This window comes from Callorhinchus milii, unplaced genomic scaffold, assembly GCF_018977255.1.
Source record: "Callorhinchus milii isolate IMCB2004 unplaced genomic scaffold, IMCB_Cmil_1.0 Scaffold28, whole genome shotgun sequence".
NCBI lineage: Eukaryota > Metazoa > Chordata > Chondrichthyes > Chimaeriformes > Callorhinchidae > Callorhinchus > Callorhinchus milii.
Window position 1 is genome coordinate 275,719 of NW_024704769.1, and position 21,120 is coordinate 296,838.

The 21,120-nt window shown below is 47.4% G+C and overlaps 1 protein-coding gene across 1 annotated transcript; it reads right to left on the bottom strand.

Annotated features, from left to right (window-relative positions):
• Nucleotides 1-390: 390 nt before the first annotated feature.
• LOC103190260 (beta-1 adrenergic receptor) lies at nucleotides 391-1,659 on the bottom strand. The gene has a single exon (XM_007910978.2). The coding sequence runs from the start codon at nucleotides 1,612-1,614 to the stop codon at nucleotides 391-393; it is 1,224 nt and encodes a 407-aa protein (XP_007909169.2). The 5' UTR covers nucleotides 1,615-1,659.
• Nucleotides 1,660-21,120: the final 19,461 nt, after the last annotated feature.

Sequence of the window (21,120 nt, forward strand, 5' to 3'; positions counted from 1 at the left end):
GGGGGGGGGGTGTGAGGGTCGGGGGGGGGGGTGAGGGTGGGGAGGGTCGGGGGGGGTGTGAGGGTCGGGGGGGGGAGAGGTGAGGGCTTTATATTGCTTTAAAGACTTTGGGTTAACGAAGAAATAGCGCAAACGTTGCTGTTGGGTTAGTCTCCGGATCTGCTCTGTGTTCACACGGGGGAAGGTGGGGGGTGAACCCCTCACACCGGGACTTCACTCACTCGGGGACCGACCCTCCGATGCAGTTCTGGTCGTTCACTCCACAGCTCTTTCCGGGGACTTCACTGCGCGATCCAAAAGGACTCGGGACCTGATCACCACTGTGGCTGAAACGCGAGGACCATTGTCATTATTATTATTATTTTTATTCAAAGTCAATAAATAAAGCTTTCAGGGGTTTGGGGGCGGTTTGTCTCCGGCGGTGCTCTGCGGGACCCCCCGACCCTCTGCCCGGGGCGGCAGGAGGTCCAGGTGTCCGGGACCGCATCTGCTCCTCCCGCCCACCTCCCCCGCCCTCTCCCCGCGCCCCACTGTGCGGTGGGACAGAGACGGACACCCACTGCCACAGCACCAGGAGCCCCCGTCACGGGTGTCCGGGTGAGTGGGGTCCACTTTCCCCCGAAGGCACAGGAGCCTCTTGAAGGCTCTCCTGAAGTCGGAACTGCGGCAGTAAATGAAGGGGTTGAAGGCGGAGTTGGTGTATCCCAACCAGTTACAGAACAGAAAGAGAGGGCGCGGGACGCAGCTTTTGCAGGTCGCCTGCACGATGTTCACCAGAAAGAAGGGAAGCCACGAGAGGGTGAAGGTACCCATTATTATCCCCAAAGTCTGGAGCGCCTTCTGGTCGGTCAGAAGCAACAGTTTGGAAGTCCTCCTCTTGTTCTTTCTGTCCTCCGGAGCGCCGACCACGAAGAGTTTCTTCCTCCGCTCCATTCTCCGCAGTTGCCTCTTGGCCACACTGTAAACCTTGGAGTAGAGCAGGACCATGATGACCAGAGGGATGTAGAAGGAGATGGTGGAGGAGATGATCGCGTAGGGCCAGTTGGTCACAAAGTCACAGCAAGACGGGTCTCGGTAACACTTCTGAGCGGTGGCATCACTGTCTTCCCACCAGTGGTTCATTATGGGCAAGAAGGAGATCAGAGCCGAGATGGCCCACACCAGACACACGATAGTCCTGGCTCTGCCTTTGGTCAGCAACGATTGGTACCTCAGGGGCGACGTAATGGCGATATATCGGTCGATGGCGATAACGCACAGTGTCTCGATACTGGCAGTCACACACAACACATCCACCGAGGTCCACAGCATACAGAAGAGAGAGTCCAAGAGCCACTTATCTGTCACCATGATGGTAGCCCCCAAAGGCACCACAAAGACCCCCATGATCAGGTCAGCCCAGGCCAGGGAGGTGATGAACACATTGGTGAGGGTCTGCAGTCGGGAGTTCCTGGCGATGGCCAGGATGACCAGGACATTGCCCAACACGATGAGTAGGATGATCAGCGCAAACAGTGTGCCCAACGCACATCTGACAGCAGATCGCATCTCCTGGTCGCTCCCGTTCCCGTTGGTGGGTTCCCCAGTAACGTTTGGGGAGGTGGGAACATCCATCCTCCAGGGGGGCGAGAGAATCGGGCAGATCTCCTTCTCCTCTCCCCTCTCCCCTCTCCCCTCTCCCCGCCCTCCCCACCACCGACCCTTCAGCTCCAACTGCCCGCGAGTCGGAACACATCGCCTTCTGTATATACTCAGGTCCCGCACTGCCCACTTTTATGTTTAACGCTTTCAACCCCACATCGGAGCTGTTGTCATATTTTTTTTGGGGGGTGGGGGGAGGGCTCTCTTTCTCTCACCCCCCCACACCCCCCACACCACCCTGCATGACTGGGGCTCACTGGGGATGGGGGTGAACCTCCAGGTAAAGGTAGGACTTTCAGGGCTTTGTCTCGACTTCCAGCAGATCACATTATTATTATTAATTAGGAATTATTACAAACATATATACACATATATATGTGTGTAAATGGAAAAAAACATTGGTCGCTTCAACCCACGACTGTTTGTGGGGGACACTGCTGTGGGCAATTGGCTGCCACGTTTCGCCTACAAAATGCACAGTCACTACACTTTACAGTGTATCCTGTGAAGCGCTTTGAGACATCTCGTGATGAGGCGCTGTGTCAAACACAAGGATTATCAGTTTTATTGTTAATTATTGTTGTTGTTATCTGGAACTCTCTTTGTCGATTACGTCTGCTTGAACCTCATTTTAACTCCTCCCTTGTATAATCCCCGCATTTGATACCGCGCCTCATCACGTCTTCGAGACGTCTCAAAGCGCTTCACAGGATACACTGTAAAGTGTAGTGACTTTCTTTTACCCTTTCTGTTCAGTCGTCTTTCACCCGCAGAATACACAGTCACTACACTCTACAGTACATTCCGTGAAGTGCTTTCAGACGTTTCGAAGATGTGATAAGTTGCTTTATCAAAAGGATTATTATTGTTATAATTATCATAGAATCATAGAATCGTACAACAACAACAACAACAAGATTTCATTTATAGAGCGCCTTTCACGTCGGGAGGACGTCCCAAGGCGCTGTACAGTTGGGTCGGGACCTGAGCATTGGGGGGGAAATGGTCAGGGTGAGGGGAGGGAAGGGAGGGAGCGAGGAGGGGGGAAATGGTCAGGGTGAGGGGAGAGAAGGGAGGGAGCGAGGAGGGGGTAGAGAGTCGAGAGGGGAGCTGAAGGCTGAAGGTCAAAGAGAAAGGTCTTGAGACCGGCCTTGAAGGAGGAAAGGGAGGAAGCGGCGAAGGCACTGGGGATAGAGTTCCAGAGCCTCGGGGCTGAGAGGCTGAAGGCCATCGATGGTAGGGCGGTTGGGGCGGGGGATGTGGAGCAGACCGGAGCCAGAGGAATGGAGGGTACGGGCAGGTAAGTAGGGGGACAGTAGGTCAGAGAGGTAGGAGGGAGCGAGGCCGGGAATGGCCTTGTAGGTGAGGATGTGGATCTTGAATTCGATCCTCTGGGGGATAGGGAGCCAGTGGAGGTGAGCGAGGGCGAGGGCGCGGGCGCGGGTGAGGGCGAGGGTGAGGGCGAGGGTGAGAGTGAGGGTGAGAGTGAGAGTGAGGGTGATTTGGTCACTGGTGCGGGACAGTACACGAGCTGCAGAGTTCTGAATGACCTGCAGTGTGGAGGGAGGGCCGGGAAGGCCGACGAGGAGAGAGTTCCCATAGTCCGGCCTTGAGGTGATAAAGGTGAGGACCAGAGTTTCAGCCGCGTGAGGGGTGAGGTAGTGCCGTAGTCTGGCGATGATCCGCAGGTGATGGAAGGCGGTGCCAGTTGTGGCGCGGATATGAGGGAGAAAGGACAGCTCAGGGTCGAACAGAAGCTATAGGACAACATTAGGTATTCAAAGTGTTAAATGAGAAGCAAGAGATGGTCACATTGAATTCCAAAAGGTTTACTGGAACAGTTCCTAAGCAAAAAGACCACAAGTCACTATACGTAAACAGATGATTGTTGTCTTCGACCTCACAACTCATTACATTGGACAAGTATTGTAAATTGAAACAGTTTAAAGTCTTTACATTTTTGAATATAAAATGTGGCAATTGTCCAAACTGTGTTTGCACAACCATCGCAGAGCAGAGTGTGTGTATTCGTGTGTGTGTGTGTCTGTATCTGTGTGTGACCCCATTACTCCCACTCGCCCGACCCGATCACCCCCACCCTCGCCCGAACCCCATCACCCCCACCCTCGCCCGACCCCATCACCCCACCCTCGCCCGAACCCCATCACCCCCACCCTCGCCCGACCCCATCACCCCCACCCTCGCCCGACCCCATCACTCCCACCCTCGCCCGACCCCATCACTCCCACCCTCGCCCGACTGCACTGGCTCCCCATCCCCCAGAGGATCAAGTTCAAGATCCTCGTCCTCACCTTAAAGGCTATCCATGGCCTCGCCCCCTCCTACCTCTCTGACCTGCTGACTCCCTACCAACCTGCCCGCTCCTTCCGTTCAGCGGGCTCTGGTCTGCTCCATGTCTCCCGCCCGACCCGCCCTACCATCGGTGGCCGGACTTTCAGCCTCTCTGCCCCTACACTCTGGAACTCTATCCCACGGTCCCTTCGCCGCGCTTCCTCCCTCGCCTCCTTCAAGGCAGGTCTCAAGACCCTTCTCTTCGACCGCGCCTTTGGTCTTCCTCCCACCTCTCTGCCTTCCTTTACCCCTACACCCCTCCCCCCCCCACCTCCACCATGCTCAGGCCCCGACACCTGACTGTTCAGACCTTTGGGATGTCCTCCCCCAACGGGAAAGGCGCTTTATAAATGTAATTTTGTTGTTGTTGTGTGTGTATCTGTGTGTTCTGTCTGTATCTGTGTGTGTGTCTGTCTGTGTATGTCTGTATCTGTGCGGGTGCGCGCGAGTGTGTGTCTGTATCTTTGTGTGTGTGACCTTCTGTATCTGTGTGTGTGTGTGTCAGGGTGAGGGGGCTGTTGGGGGGCTGCATTCTATTAAGCAATGGTTTCTAAAACTCCACTGGAATGTTAACTTGGTTTTAATGATCAGCAGCTGTTGGCAGTAAAAAATTAAAATGTTTTGTCATTTTATCTCTTATTGCCCAATGTGCTGGAAGATATAGCCTTGCAAACCTGTCCTCCCCAAATAATCATCTGTGTTGATTTTTAAAACCGGGTCTTTTGTGAGGGTGTTGTGCAAAACAAGACGACGTAAATATTTATTGTAGTGTTGATACTAATGCCTTGCCTTTGATATAATGCCTTATCAGGTCTTCTTGTAAAAGAGGGAAGAAATGTACAATCAGAACCAAATTACCTGCCAAGTGAATCTACATAGGTTAAGATTTAATTGATATATTTCATTGATTTAATTGATTCCCTGTCACAGAGCAGATTGATTTCAACATCCTCACGCTTGTACTTAAATCCCTTCACACCCTGACACCCCACCACCAACCCGGCTCTCTCTCTCTCTCTACACCACTACCCACTGCCTCCACTCAACTGGCTCTGGCCTCCTCCTTGTCCCCCAGACCCTCCACCCCAGCATCGGCAGCCGTGCTTTCAGTCACTACTCCCCGAAGCTGTGGAACTCTCTCCCTCAATCCCTCCGCCTTTCCCCCCCATCTGCTTTTTTTCTCCTTTTTCAGGTCGTGCTTGAAGATCATCCTCTTCGGCCGGACCTTCAGTCACCTCTCCCCACTTCCCGCTGGCTCAGCAAGTTGTTGTTGTTTAATCACTAACGCTGAATGTGCATCATGCGATGAAATCAGGTCACCATTTTCTCCACCAGAAATTCCACGTGGATCCAGATTCATTCTCTATTTAAGCAGAGTTCCAGGGCAGCTAGAAATCTGGCAGTCGATCGAATTCAGCCTCAACTTTCAAGCTGTTCGTTCTGTAGTTTCTTGAAAGAAAACCGACTTCAAAAACCAAGGCTGTGTCTAAGAATTTGGCAAATTTCTAGGTGCTCAAAGAACTTGGGTGCGTCATCGATCTAAACCTGCGAAGAATTGTGTGTAAACTTATGCTGTTTTGCCAACTCCCTGTCAACTCTTCTCCACAGTCTGCGTTCAATTTCATCCTGTGAAACCAGAAATAATAATAATAACAATAGCAATCCTTGTGTTTGATACAGGGCCTTATCGTGTTTTCGAGACGTCTCAAAGTGCTTCACAGGATACACTGTAAGTGAATTGACTGTATTTTGTGGGCAAAACGCGGCAGCCAATTGCGCGCAGCAGCGTCCCCACAAACAGTCGTGGATTGAGTGACCAAATTATGTAGAGTGGAGCAAGACCGTGGAGGGCTTTAAAGGCAAGGAGAGCCGGGCAAAGATGGGGGAGCTTGGTGGTGACAAGGGGTTGCTGGAGAAATTAGGGCTTTTCCTGTTATTCCAATAACAAACAACTTGCAAATGTCCTTCCCCCCCCCCTGCGCAGGGCGGTGTTCCAGAGCGCTAGACAGTGGCGGAGCACGATGTCGAGCCAGTGGAAGTGGGGAGGTGACCATAGACACGGTCGAATAGGAAGGTCTTCATGCACAATCTAAAGATGGGGAAGGAAGGAGGGGGCGAGGCGGAGGGATAGGGGGAGAGAGTGACAGAGTTTCTGGGCTCAGCGGCTGAAAGCGAGGCCACCGATGATGGAACAGAGGAGGGCACGAGGGACAAGCAGGAGGCCTGAGCCAGCTGGGAGGAGGCAGCGGGTAGTGGGTTGGGTTGGGTGGGGTAAGCGAGCAGGTGGGAGAGGTGGGGAAGGAACAGGGCGTGAAAGCATTTGAAGATGAGTGAGAGGATCTTGAACTCGAGAAGATGGCAGAGAAGATTGAGGGAGGGATTACAATCGAGATAATGAGAGGTTTTTACTACATTAAACCATTTCCTTTGGTAAGTGATTCAAGTGAAAAATTATGACTCCGAACTTGAAGGGGAAGTTGGGTGGAATATTTTCTTCCCAGTGGATTGTCAGAGTGTTGAGTGAGCAGAGGGCTGGGATTAGCTTCAATGTAGAAGTGAATGCTGACACTAACATAATTGACCTCCCGTTGGGAAATTCCTATGGATCTATAGATGGGAGTGAGGTGTTAATAGATTGAGACATCCTGTGCTACTGAGTGTTGCATTTAATTAGAGTGGAAGTCAATTACACAGAGATGGTTTGATGGGCTGTCCTGACAGTTACTAAGTGGTTGGTCAGGCTGATAATAATAATAATTATAATAATCCGTGTGTTTGATACAGCGCCTTATCACATCTTCGAGACGCCTCAAAGCGCTTCACTGCAAATGGAGTGACTGTATAATTTATGGGCGAAACTCGGCAGCCGATTGCGCACAACCATGGATTGAGTGACCACCTTTTTTTTAAGTGATTATCGCTTCCAGGAAAGTGATCCGTCAATCAACTAACAACCAGGTTCCTACTTACCACTTAGGTAAACAGAGGTTAGTGGAGTAAGGAAACTTGCCTGAGGTTTCGCCCTGACCCGCCAAGGAATCATAAACTCGATTCCCCAGAAAGAGAGAGAGAGAGAGAAAGGGGGAGAGATACAAGAGTGAACTTTGCCAAAAATATATCAGGATTTGTGTAAGTGTAGACGGAAATAGCCAATTTCAAAAATATCTCTTGCAAGTGATTCACCGAGCTATTAAATGAAAGAAGGAAAGAAAGAGTAACACTTTACACGAATGTGAGATATATTTTCCTAACATGTTTTCGGTAAAGTTTTTAGCAACAGTCCTCTGCTCCTGCCAGGAATCTTGTCCCAGGTTAAGATCCAGTTTAGTTTGAGGAGAAGTGTCTCACTGTAATAGACCCGACCTGACCTGATTAGTAAGTGTTCCATGGCTTTTGCAATTAATACCCTTAAGACTATAAATAGGTGTCAGCTTGACTGAACTCTATGCCACTTGGCTCCTCTTCCCCCAGCAGAACGAATCAAGTTCTGCATTTTTTGTGGGCAAATCCCTCTGCAGTCTTGCCCCTCCTGGTGTGACCCGCCCCACCCTTTGGAACTCCATCCCACATTCCCTTGACCTCACTCCCACCCTCCCTTGCCTCCTTCAAGACCCTTCTCTTCTACCGTGCCTTTGGCCAATCTCCTACCCCCACCCTCCCTGCCCTCCACCCCCTCCTGATCCCAACCCCCAGCTCAGGTCCAAACCCCTGACTGTCCAGCTCCTTGGGACGTCCTCTTGATGTGAAGGGTGCCGTGTAATTTTGCATTGCATTACATGGCCACTCCATCCGCTCAGTAAGCACTTGCTTACCTTGCCCTAACCTCCCCACAATTGGCAGGCAAACGTTCAACCACTCTCTGGAACTCTATCTCCGGCTCGCTCCCTCCTTATCTTTATACCTGAGCCAGCCCTCAGACACGGTTCCTGTTTAGTTCCTGCCATGTTTCCCCTTTTTTCAATCCTTTTACGTTCCTTCTAATCAGATATTTATCCCATTCCCTCGTAAGATGTTTATGTGAACATATTTATATCTTCAAAACGTCACAAAGCGCTTCACAGAATATGCTGTAAAGTGTGGTGACCGTACATTTTGTGGGCGAAACACAGCAGCCAATTGCGCACAGCAGTGTCCCCACAAGCAGTCATGGATTGATTGAGTGACCAAATTATTATTATTTATTCCTGGAAAAGAGGGAGAAGGGAGTTTGTCTCTAACTTCCGAGTCCTGACAAAGATACAGATAAATCGTTCACCCCATGCTGGTCGCAGAACCCGATTACCTTCATCTACAAAACACAGTCACTTGTACAGTATATTGTTTGAAGCGCTTTGAGGCGTCTCAAAGACCTGATTTGTGCTGATATTCAGATATTCCAGCTGTGGTGTGAGATGCCACGTTAATGTTTGAAACAGTGAAGATAATCACAGAGTTGGGAGCAGTTTAGGATGACGTCAGCCATGAAGTAGTTAACATGTGTTGAGACAAAAGCTTTCTATTAGCTCTCAGTCTTAGGAGACATAAAGAGAGGCATTGCAAGAGACAGCACCTAAAATTTGACACCGCAGAGTGAGGTTATGTGCAATAATGCTTATGCTGCAAAGTGATCTCTGGAATACACATGTGATCCCCCACGTGTAGTCACTCAACTTTACAGTATATTCTGTGAAGCGCTTTGAGTTGTTTCGAAGATAATAAGGCGCTGTATCAAATGCAAGGATTATTATTATTACAGAACATCCAAGGAATAAAGTCTGACGAGAGATCATATACAGAGTGCAAGAGCTATAATGATAAACCTTACATTTGTACCACGCCTTGTCACGTCTTCGAGACGTCTTAAAGCGTTTCACAGAATATTTGTAAAGTGTAGTGACTGTGCATTTTGTCGGTGAAACACAAGCAGCCAAATTGCGCTCAGCAGTGTTCCACAAACAGTCGGGGATTCAGTGACCACACTTTGTTATGCAGATTATTACTCCCGGAAAAGCGATCCACCAATCAACTAACAAGCGGGTTCTTACTTACTGCTGGTAAACAGAGGCGTGTGTCTGTGTCTGTGTGTGTGTGTGTGTGTGTGGGGAGTAAGGAACTCACCCTGTCCTATCCCACCCGGGAATCGAACCCGGGTCCTCTGGTTTGCGAGGCGAGGGCTCTAACCACTGAAAAATGGCTGCGCAGCCTAAGACTAGGTAAAATTTGGGGGTCTTTGACACTTGCTATTGTTCGAACGTAGATAATTCCGATTCACAATTCCTTCATGTTTTGTGTCCAGCTCCCAATTTATTTTTTCCAGATATTCAGGCTGGCCATGAGTCTGACTGGGAGATGACCTGTTCAGTGCCTGGGATTGTATTGTAATTTTCCCGACTGCTCCCATATGTCTGGATTTGGCAGGCATTGAGGTAAAGAATTGCCGTTTGGTTCCAGGCTGTGTATGGTTTTCAGGTCGCGAGTGATTAATAACGTGAGTGAACAGGAACATTTGGGCTATTTGAGATGTGACACTGAGTATGTGTCATATTCTTGCTTGATTATCCCATGTCAACCCGTCCGCTCCCTCTGCTCCAGCTCAGCCCAACTCCACCATCAGCGGTCAGACCTTCAGCCTCTCTGCCCCCACCCTTTGGAACTCCATCCACATTGCCTTTGCCTCGGCCTCTCCCTCGCTTCCTTCAGTCTATCTTAAGACCCTCCTCTTCAGTCACCCTCCTACCCCCACCCTCCCTGATCCCAAACCCCCTCCCCACCACCCCAGCTCGGGTCCAAATCCCTGACTGTCCAACGCCTTGGGACATCCTCCCGACGTGAAAGGTGTGTAAGTATAATTTTGTATTCTATTGTAAGTGCCCAAATTCTAATTATTAATTTTAATTTTGAAAGGATTATTAACCTCCACCACCACCAATTTTGGGACACACAATTGGCTGCTATGTTTCGCCCACAAAATACACAGTCGCTACACTTCACAGTATATTTCGTGAAGCCCTTTGAGACGTCTTGAAGACGTGATAAGGCGCTAATTCAAATGCAAGGATTATTATGAATATTGTTATTAATAAATGGAATGGGGAGCAATGCACTGACCAGTAGAAAGAGAGCAGTTGTGGGCAGGGGAAGGTTGCATTCGACTGGAGATGAAGAATATTCAAAGAATAACACCATTAACTTAATCAGCTAATAATCGGAATGAGTTCATGAACTGGAACGAGTTGAGCATGTCATTCTGAGCTATTGCGCTTGCTGTATTTTTGGCTGCTTTTGTTTCTGACCTAAAAGCAACACATTTGCGCAGTCTGAAATGCAATCATTTGTTCCAAGGAGAAACTTGACCATCGCTTGAGAGAAGGGGGCATAGAGTGTAAAATCATCACCCAGAAAAAACATAAGCAAGGTTAGCAGAATTACACACGCACAGAGAGTTGTTAGGAAAGTCCTGACCAAAATTCTCTGGCTGAAGCAGATTCCATAATAATAGTAATAATAATAATCCCTTTGAAAATATGTGTTTTTAAATAATAACTTGTCACTCAACCCACAGCTGTTTGTGGGGACGATGCTGTGCGCAATTGGCTGCCATGTTTCGTCCACAAAATATACAGTCAATCACTTGGCAATATATTCTGTGAAGGCTTTGAGATGTCTCGAAGAAGCGATGAGGCGCTGTATAATAGTTATAATAATAATGCAAGGATTGATTATTGATACAGCGCCTTCTCATGTCATCAAGACGTCTCAAAGCGCTTCACAGGATACACACTGCGAAGTGGACAGAATGCTCGGTAAACAGAGGCATGGGGATTAAGGAAACTTGGCCAATGTTTTGCCCTGTCAGGAATCAAAATCCAAGTTGTTGTTGACGTGGTATGGTTTGCCTGAAATTCGCCCACCAATTTCTGTCCTGTTAAATCTGCGTTAACTGCAATCACAATATCTGAATATCACGGGAACATTTTGTAAAATGGTTCCCATTTGTTCTTCTCGGTCGAAAACTCGTGCCAGGATAGTCAGTGGGTTTAGGTGAACAGCCCCATATATGTTCAGGAATGATTTTGTTTGTGACTTCAAAGATTCCCTCTGTTTCTGTAAAGTTTGCCGCTACTTTAAACCTTATTGAAGTCTGAGCCACGCTACTATTTTTGAAAGCATGCGGCTATTGTGATTAGAGCGTCATTACTGTACGGTGAGAGTGGGAATCAGGGAGAAAGTACAATCTTTAAGTGTGACCAGATGCAATAACCACCACCTCTGATCTGATTACCTCTTTACAATGTCCGGTTGCTTTCATCTCCTGCCTTAGAGACATAGGAATGTAGGATAATAAGAGAATAATAATAATAATCTTTAATAATCCTTTCACTTGATACAGCGCCTTATCACATCTTTGAGACGTCTCAAAGCGCTTTGCGGAATGTACTGTAAAGTGTAGAGTATGTGGGTGAAACACGGCAGCCAATTGTGCACAGCAGCGTCCCACAAACAGTCATGGATTGAGTGACCAAATTATAATTTTTTAATTGTATTTTGAAGGGATTATTCCCCCCGGAAAAGCGATGCGCCAATCAGCTAACAACTGGGTTCCAACTCACTGGTAGTTAAACAGAGGTGTGTGTATGTGAGTGTGTGCGTGTGTGTGAGTGTGTGAGTGTGTGTGTGTGTGGAGTAAGTATATACTGTTCACTGACAGAAGCTCAGATGTGATCCATTTTGAATGTGCACCTTTTTTTTGGCTGAGCCTTTCTGTTGGATGTGTCTTAAAAATATTTTCGAATGACCAGCACATGTCTAATAGCCTATGCACTCACATGCGCCTGTCTGAGTTACAAAGCAAAGACATCCATCACTCCGAGACTGAATATGCAACACACATTGTCTACCTTGGCAATGGGAAACCTCCATCTAGCCATGTGCATTTGTGTTTCAATCTGCCATTAGTAACCTGAAGCCCAGAATTCCTTCAACGTGCCTTGGAGCTGCTTCCAATGTGAATGTCAACGTAGATTTGCGTTATAGAGTCTGACTTCCTGGAACCATCAGTTTATGATCCCTTGTATTTGGTATATCAGTGTCCTATCAGGTCTTCAAGATGCATCAAAGCACTCCACGGTATACGCTGTAAAATGAAGTGTTCTTGTATTTTGTGGGCAAAACGCAGAAGCCAAATCGCGAAAGCAGTGTCCCCACAAACAGCCGTGGGCTGAGTGAGTGCTAATTTTTTTTTGAAGGAATTATTACCCCTGTAAAAGCAATGCACCAATCAACTAACAACCAGGTTCCTACTGACTGCTGGTAGACAGAGGTGTGTGTGTGTGTGTGTGTGTGGATTACGGAAACTTGCCCAACATTTTGCCCTGACCTGCCCGGGGATCAAACCCAGGTCCTCTCGCTTGATGTTGTTGATTACCATGTTACTGAGATTATATAATCGCAGATGTAGGGAGGTATCAGGTACATGTGCAAACTAATTGATGTAATGGCTTTCTGAATTCCCAGCCAAATACGTGCTAGAAACTTCAGGATAATGTGTGTCCATGTGATCTCACTCCCTCCTCGCTGACATCCAGCCTTGGCACAGCAAACTGTGATGGCTGATTGAGCAATTGCAGATAAATAGGCCAAGTGCAGAGCGAGCACAACCAACATCATGAATAGGCTTAAGTAGCTTGGAGTCCTGTAGTCCTGTAGCTCAGGGGTTAGAGCCCTCGCCTCCCAAGTTAGAGGACCTGGGTTTGATTCCCGGGCGGGTTACGTCAGGGCGAAACACACACACACACACGCCTGTGTTTACAGCAGTCAGTAGGAACCCTCTTGTTAGTCGATTTGCGGATTGCTTTTCTGGGGGTAATAATCCCGCCCCCAAAAATAAAAAATAATAATAATTGGGTCACTCAATCCACAACTGTTTGTGGGGACGTTGCTGTGCACAATTGGCTGCCGCCCACAAAATATACAGTCACTACACCTCACAGTGAAGTGTTCTGTGAAGCGCTTTCAGACGTCTCAAAGATAAGGCGCTGTGTCAAATATGAGGAATATAATTCCGGGGCGGGTGGAGGGAGGGGGGTAGGAGGGTATTTAAAGGCGTGATCGAAGAGGAGGGTCTTGAGACAGGTCTTGAGGGAGGCGAGGGAGGGGATGAGGCGGAGGGACTGCAGGATGGAGTTCCAGAGGGTGGTGAGGACAGAGAGGCTGAAGGCCTGACCGCCAATGGTGGGCCGAGTGGGGGAGACGTGAAGCAGGCCGGAGCCCGCTGAGTGGAGGGAGTGGACAGATCGGTAGGGAGTTAGGAGGTCACGGAGTTAGGGAGGAGCAAGCGTGGGGGGCTTGTCACGTGACACCCCCAGATACTTCCCTCGTGTTTGGTGGTCCTCTCCTAATAATCTCTTGCTCTTTTGTTTCCCTTCCAAAACCCGTGTCTCCGAGATGTTTTATTTTCTCTCTCTCTCTTTCTCTTTTCTTTTTCTCTTTACAAGCCCATATTTATTCCATCCCCACCCCCGGCGTATCACAGCCATCATCAAAGTAGCAGTTTTGACTAATTTGTTTGTGGATCTGCAAGGCGATACCGTTTGTTCAGAACCCAACCTGGGCCTTTGATGAGAGTTGCCCAAGCGTACAGCGTATCCCCCGGCTTAAAATAGCCCAAACGTCCACATAGTCTTGCTGTGGGCGATTCAGAGAATCAACAAACTCCCTCCGTTTGGAAGAAACTCAACCTTTTTCAGCTTCGTGGCGCCAAGACAGATGTTATTATTTTTCCCTACCATCATCTTTTAAAGATAGTCGATCAAAATCGGGAGCTGGTTCGCCCTCGGTGCTGCGAGAAGAGAAGCAAATAGATCGCTGATACCATCTCCTTTCCTCTTTCTGCCAAATACTTTGCATTTCTCCCAGCAAGAAAATGTCTGGCAAGCTCAGGCATGTGACTTACTCCTGGACTCCGCTTTGGAGACCAGAATTGTTCACTCCTAGCCAAGAATATTCCAGGTACTTTCTGCCCCGAGGCTAAGATGTGCTCCATTTTCCTTAACCTTCCCTTGGGAGCAGTAGGAGAGATGAGGAGGATTTTTTTCACAGGGGCATCGAGTTGTTAGGGTGTGGAATAATAATAATAATCCTTGCGTTTGATACAGCGCCTTGTCACATCTTCGAGACGTCTCAAAGCGCTTCACAGAATACACTGCGAGGTGAGTTGACTGTATATTTTGTGGTCGAAATGCTGCAGCCAATTGCGCACAGCAGCGTCTCACACACAGCCGTGGGTTGAGTGACCAAATTATTAATAAATTTTATTTCTTTTTGAAGGGATTATTATATTATAGATTGGAGCCGTTATTTCTGCCCCAAGTCCCGACTGTGCGATCACAGTAACTGCATTTCTCTCAACATGAGCAGCAAGGTATGACATGACTGAAAGTTGAATTACTTAATGACCCGCTCCAATTATCCAATTAGTTAAATAAATAAACCAATCATAAACATATTCAATAGCCATCTGTGTGAGTATAAATGGCTCACTGTTGGATCCTATTCCTCTCTTTCCTTAAATATATTGGGATTGGATCCTAAATGCTACTATTTGTTTATTGCCATCATCCAACCTGGTTCAGCCACTCACACTCTCACCTCTCCATCAAAGGTACCATCCTCCTTGGGAGGGAGGTAAGTGGCGTCTTCTCGGAGTCTCCAAGGTGACCTGCCTGGCGACGGAGTATCGGGATCAAGCCCCCCCTCTGTGCCGGTTCTAGCCCGGTTCCTGAGCCAGGAGGGGCCGCAGTGTCCCAGGGCTCTCACTGCTCATGGCAGCAGAGCCCGGCCCATCGGCAGGACCTGGAAGGGCCGACCAGTCACTGGGGGCAGGGAATCCTCCCCCTCAGCCCCTAGTAACCCTGCAGCCAAAGCCATAACGGGGAGGGGGGGTCCGAGCTGGACAAGAGGAGGGAAAGCTGGCCAGGCAGTGATATCAATGGCCAAGCTGTGTGGGTTTTATTTGGTTAGACTCCAGCAGTTACCCCAACGCACACTCTGGGCTCCCCCCAAGCCTTGGCACTTGCCAACCTGCGCCTAACACTGTCCGGAATTAGGTAGGCGGGGGGGGGGCGTCCCTCCAGGGAGAGAGTGAGAGAGAGAGAGAGGGAGAGAGAGCGAGAACGCATTCCATTCCAACAAACACATGGAAATCCCAGAGGTAGATTGTTGGAAATTGTGTGAATCTTTGTGTGAAATGTAATGCAAAACATGCGATGATTTGGCACCGATGTGAACAGTTGTGAGTTCCCTTTGCAATATGTTGTTCCCTTATCATGTGCATTTGTGGTTTGGGAAGGGAATTATTTGCTCAGTAGAAGGCGCCTGACAAAATGAATCATGTTCCTGTTGGAATAATTTAAGTCGGATTTTGTTGCTGATTTGCCTGAGACTATTTTCATCAACATCTCAGTGGAGGGATATCATACATGATGTTTCTTAAATTGAGAAATCCGTATCGTCCTGTAGCTCAGTGGTTAGAGCACTCGCTTCGCAAGCGAGAGGACCTGGGTTCGATCCCAAGATTGGGCAAGTTTCCTTACTCCACACACACACACACACACTCACCTCTGTGCACCAGCAGTCAGTAGGAACCCGGTTGTTAGTCAATTGGCGGATAACTTTTCTGGGGGTAATAATCCCTTCCAAATAAAAAATAATAATAAATTGGTAGCGACTGTGAATGTATAGGGATAGAGGGAGGGATAGAGGGAGAGTGTTCCAGAGTTTCGGGGCGTAGAGACTGAATGAGCGATCACCAATGGTGGAGGTGCTTCAGATAAGTAGATAAACCGAGGTTGTGTCTGTGCCTGTTCAGGTGGATGTTAAACATTCTGCGGTTGTTCTTGGAAAAGACATGGGAGAATGTATAGGCGAATGGGTAGCCAATTTGCATGCAGTAATGTCCCCCCCAACACAGCCATGAATTGAGTCAACAATTTTTTGATGGAATGATTGTCGGTCAGAAGACCGAAAGATTCTCCCTCTACGCCCCGAAACTCTGGGACACTCTCCCTCTATCCCTCCGCCTCGTCCCCTTCCTTCCCCATCTTCAGGTCGAGTCTGAAGAGCTTCCACTTCGATAGTGAATTGACTGCATACTTTGTGGGTAAACGCGGCAGCCAATGCGCACAGCAGCGTCCCACAAGCAGTCGTAGATTGAGTGACCAATTTATTCTTTTTTTGGAAGGAATTAGTGATCCTCAAATCGACTAACAACCGGGTTTCTAATTACTGTTGGTAAACATCAGTGTGTGTGAGGAGTGAGGAGTGAGGAAACTTGCCCAAGCCTTCGCCCTGACCCGCCCGGGAATCAAAACGGGTCCTCTCGCTTGCGAGGCGAGGGATCTAACCACTGAGCTACAGCTCCATAAGAATTCCCCTCAAAACCAGGATGAGAACTGCATAATGTCCCACCCACACAGTTCCAAAGATATTATTAAAGCCTATTTATTGAATTGCAAGACAATGTTCTGAAAATGCAACCATTAGATTTCAATTTTAGATAATGCCGGATTGGCATTGGATCCCAGGAGATGGGTTGGGAATGAGAACAGCCCTGTAATGGTAACACATTGAATCCATCACATTTCCCTCAGGCTAGTTGTTCTTTCTGCATCCAGCTGGGCTGTATCATCCACCTCTGACTCCATCATTCAGCTGTTGATCATTATTAATAATAATCCTGGCATTTGATACAGAGCCCTATCATGTCTTTGAGGCGTCTCAAAACTCTTCACAGGACATACTGTAAAGTGAATTGACTGTATGTGCTGTGGGTGAAACATGGCAGCAAATTGCTCACAGCAGCGTCCCCACAAGCAGCCGTGGGTTGAGCAACCAATTATTTCATATTTATTCAAGGAATTATCAGCCCCGGAAAAGGGATCGGCCAATCGACTAACAACGGGGTTCCTACTGATTGCTGATAAACAGAGGTGTGTGTGTGGAGTAAGGAAACTTGCCCCACGTTTCGCCCTGACCTGACCCGCCCGGGTATCGAACCCGGGAAACAAACTCTCACCACTGAACTACAGGAATCCACATTGATTGCATTATTTTGATAGTGACTTGTAAAGTGAGCCAGATTTCTCTGTGTGTTTCTCTGGGGAGCGGTGTTTTGGCTTTTGTTTCCAATAAAGACGTAAATTCGGATTTTCCCCATAGACTTTGACAAATTTAGTATCAGAACTTTTACTGTGACAATAAATAGTTTGCGACATTTTATGTGGCGCATTACCACACTGTTATAGCGCTTCACGGGATTCACTGTAAAGCGTAGTGACTGTGTATTTGTGGATGAACTTGGCAGCCAATTTGTTCACATCGATGTCCCACAAACAGCCTTGAAGCGAATGATCAATGCAGTAGCTCTCTCCTCTTTTCCAATAGCACCACAGGATCTTTAACATCATAAATATAATAATAATCCTGGCGTCTGATACAGCGCCTAGTCACATCTTCGAGATGTCTCAAAGTGCTTCACAGGATATACTGTAAAGTGTAGTGACTGTGTGTTTCGTGGGCATAACGCGGTAGCCAATTGCGCACAGCAGCGTCCCCACAGCATGGATTGAGCGACCAAATTATTATTACTTGTTCTTGGAGGGATTATTACCTCCCAAAAAAGTGATCCGAAAAGGAGTTTCACTCTCTCTCTCTCTTTCTCTCTCTCGGTGTCCGGACAATCTGAACAATCCTCCAGATTAAAATCACTTGTTTACTTCATGGCTGTTTGTAGTATGTCACTATGAGCAATTTGGCTGGCATGTTTGCCCACAAAACACAGTCACTTTACACTTCACATCTGTGAAGCATTTTGAGATGTTTTGACAACGTGATAAGGCACTATTATCGATGTTAAATCAGGGTATATATTTGTTAGCTCAGGGATACGGGGCAAGGCCGGGTAATTGGACTTCAGCCATGATCCAGGCAGAGGGCGAAACCTTGGGCAAGTTTCCTTACTCCGCACAGAGCCTAATAATAATCCCTCCAAAACAAAAAACAATAATAAATTGGTCATTTTCAATCCACGACTGTTTGTGGGACATTGCTGTGCGCAATTGGCTGCCGCGTTCGCCCACAAATATACAGTCAATTCACTTTACAGTGTGTTCTGTGAAGCGCTTTGGGACGTCCTCCCGATGTGAAAAGCGCTATATCAAATGCAAGGATTATTATTATTATTATTATTATCGTATTAGAATGGCGGAATAGGCTCAAGTGGCTGAATGGCCTCCTCCTGTTCCTATGTTCCTATGTTTCTAAATGCGAGGATAATTATTATTAATGGCAGAGCGGTGGAGTTGGATTTGGGTCAGATTTCCCACACACAGATACATTTCCCAATATTCCCAAATCTCCATCAATCATTGGGTTACATAACTACGCAAGCTTTGCCTTCTCTTATCCTCTGTCCAGCTAAAAACCTCTCTCTGAGCTCTGTTCACAATGACATAGCTGGCAATTTACCCGCTGTAAGATAGCCATCAGAGGTCTGAAATTCCACCCGGTCTTAGTCTGGGAGACAACTCGATAAGGATCCTCGCCATTTGAGCCAGTGAATATAATGTCGAAATTCTCAAAGTGCTTCACAGGGAATATCTGTCAACTCTAATGACTGGGTGTTTGTGAAGCAAACACAGCAGCCAATTTGCACACAGTAACGTTCCCACAAACAGCTATGAAGTGAGCAAGTACTTCACTTGGGGTAATTGCCAGCCAACACTCCACGAGAGAAGATATTCCCTTCTCTTCTCCAATAGTTTTTAAAGGTCTTTGACCTGAACGGAGGCTTCAATTTAATGCCACATTTGAATTCTTGACAATGCAGGGTTTACCCCTGGGAACTGCACTAATAACCCTTGTATTTGATATAGCATCTTGGAGATGTCTCAAAGCGCTTCACAGGATCTACTGTAAGGTGTTAGTGACTATGTATTTTGTGGCTGAAATGTGGCAGCCAATTTCGCACAGCAGCGTCCCCACAAACAGCTGTGGGCTGAGTGACCAAATGTGTTTTTTTTAAGGGTTTATTATCCGCTGAAAAGTGATCCGCTAATCGATCTCTCCCAGGAAAATCCACCCAAATATCCAGCACAGCTTCTTGTCTATTGGTTGATATAAAAAGCCAACTAACACCAATGGGTGAATTGGTGAACCAGTCTCCCTTCATTAATGATTAGTGGAGTCCTGCAGCTCAGTGGTTAGACCACTCGTCTCACAAGTGAGAGGATTTCCAGTTGAGCAGGGTATAATGTTAGGCAAGTTTTCTTACTCCACACACACTCTACTAGTAGTAAGTAGGAACGCAGCACAAATTGTCTGCTGCATTCAGTTACAAACACAGTCACTACACTTGTCGGCATTTCCCTGTGAAATGCTTCGATGTTACAGCCGCTGGATTTATTATTATTTGATGGTTTATCGCAGAAATGATCAGTATTTGGGGGAAAAATTCTGCTTCCAGATAGTGCCCCACACAACTTGAGCAGCTGCATTCTTTGAGTCGAGAATTTGCTGTGGAGATTGTAAAATAAACAAATTCACTCATCACTTCACTCCGCAAAACAAAACAGGCTGGTGCAGGGTGAATGCTGCTTATTATGGTGTAGAAATAAAAGATGAACTAAATTGGGGACTTTTTCCACGACGGAGCACAGAGAAGCACAGAATCTACATCACCAGAGACAGGCCATTCAGTCCATGATGGCGTTTGGTGCTCCATAATATCCTCCATCCCTCATATACCTTTAGCTCAGTGGTTAGAGCCCTAAGGTCAGGGCGAAACCTTAGGGCAAGTTTCCTTACTCTGCACACACACATACACACACGCCTCTGTAGACATAGCGATAAGTAGGAACCTGCTTGTTAGTCGTCGGTCTGCAACATGACTCAAAGCGCTTCACAGAATATACTGTAAAGTGTAGTGACTGTGTATATTGTGGGCAAAAAGTGGCAGCCAATTGCACACAGCAGCATCCCCACAAACAGCCGTGACTAAATTAAATTGACTAAATTAAAAAAATTTTTACATTTTTTTGAATTGTGTGTGTATGTGTGTGGGGTGGGGGGGGTAAGGAAACTTGCCCAACATTTCGCCCTGACCTGACCCGCCCGGGAATCGAACCCGGGTCCTCTCGCTTGTGAGGCGAGGGCTCTAACCCCTGAATCCGATAAAGGCACAATTTGGAAAACCAGTGAGTAGTAACATGATGGGCCAAAAGATTTGTTCTGTGTAGATAATTTCTACATTTCTCTGCGGTATTTTGCAGCTAATTTCTGGATTGAGGTTATTTTGTCTTTGCAAGTGGCTGTATTTGTCCTGATCAGTGTTAAGTGGCTGAACTCCAGCACTTATACACGGTGACCAGTGTTTATGCTGAGCTCCCATTACACACTGAGTTTCTTCTCCCAATCAACGTGTTGATATTATGAACACAGCAGCAAATTCAATGGATGAGGCAGCGAGGTATTTTGGGGAAGGACAAGGAGTCGTGGGTTGAGTGACCAATTTATTGTTATTCATCTTTTTTTAAGTGATTATTATCCCCAGAAAAACGATCCACCAATCGACTAACAACTGGGTTTCTACTGACTGCTGGTAAACAGAGGTGTGTGTGGGGGGTGGAAATTGCCCAAGGTTTCGCCCTGACCTGACCCGCCCGGGAATCAAACCCGGGTCCTCTCGCTTGCGAGGCGAGGGCTCTAACCCCTGACCTACAGGGACTCCACAAATACCTCTGCTATACAGCTGCTTTCTTCAATACCTGCACAAAACACCCAGGAACTAAAAGTACCCACTGATCTCAATCCCGAGAACATTTTTGACTTGTAGTTAATAATAATCCTTGCATTTTGATATAATGTCTTATCACGTCTTCGAGACTCTCAAAGCGCTTCACAGGAATATACCATAAAGTGAATTGACTGTGTTTTGTGGGCAATATTATTAAATTTGTGACTTCAACTTTAAAGTGGGCAGCCGGTTGGAAACATTCAGAAATTTGATCCTTGCAGGTTTCACCCACAAAACACAGTCACTACACTTCACAGTGTGTTCCTGTGAAGAACTTTGAGACGTCGCGACCATGTGAA

Coding starts and splice junctions, on each gene's coding strand:
- LOC103190260 (XM_007910978.2), bottom strand. CDS start 1,614: ATGGATGTTCCCACCTCCCCAAACGTTACTGGGGAACCCACCAACGGG.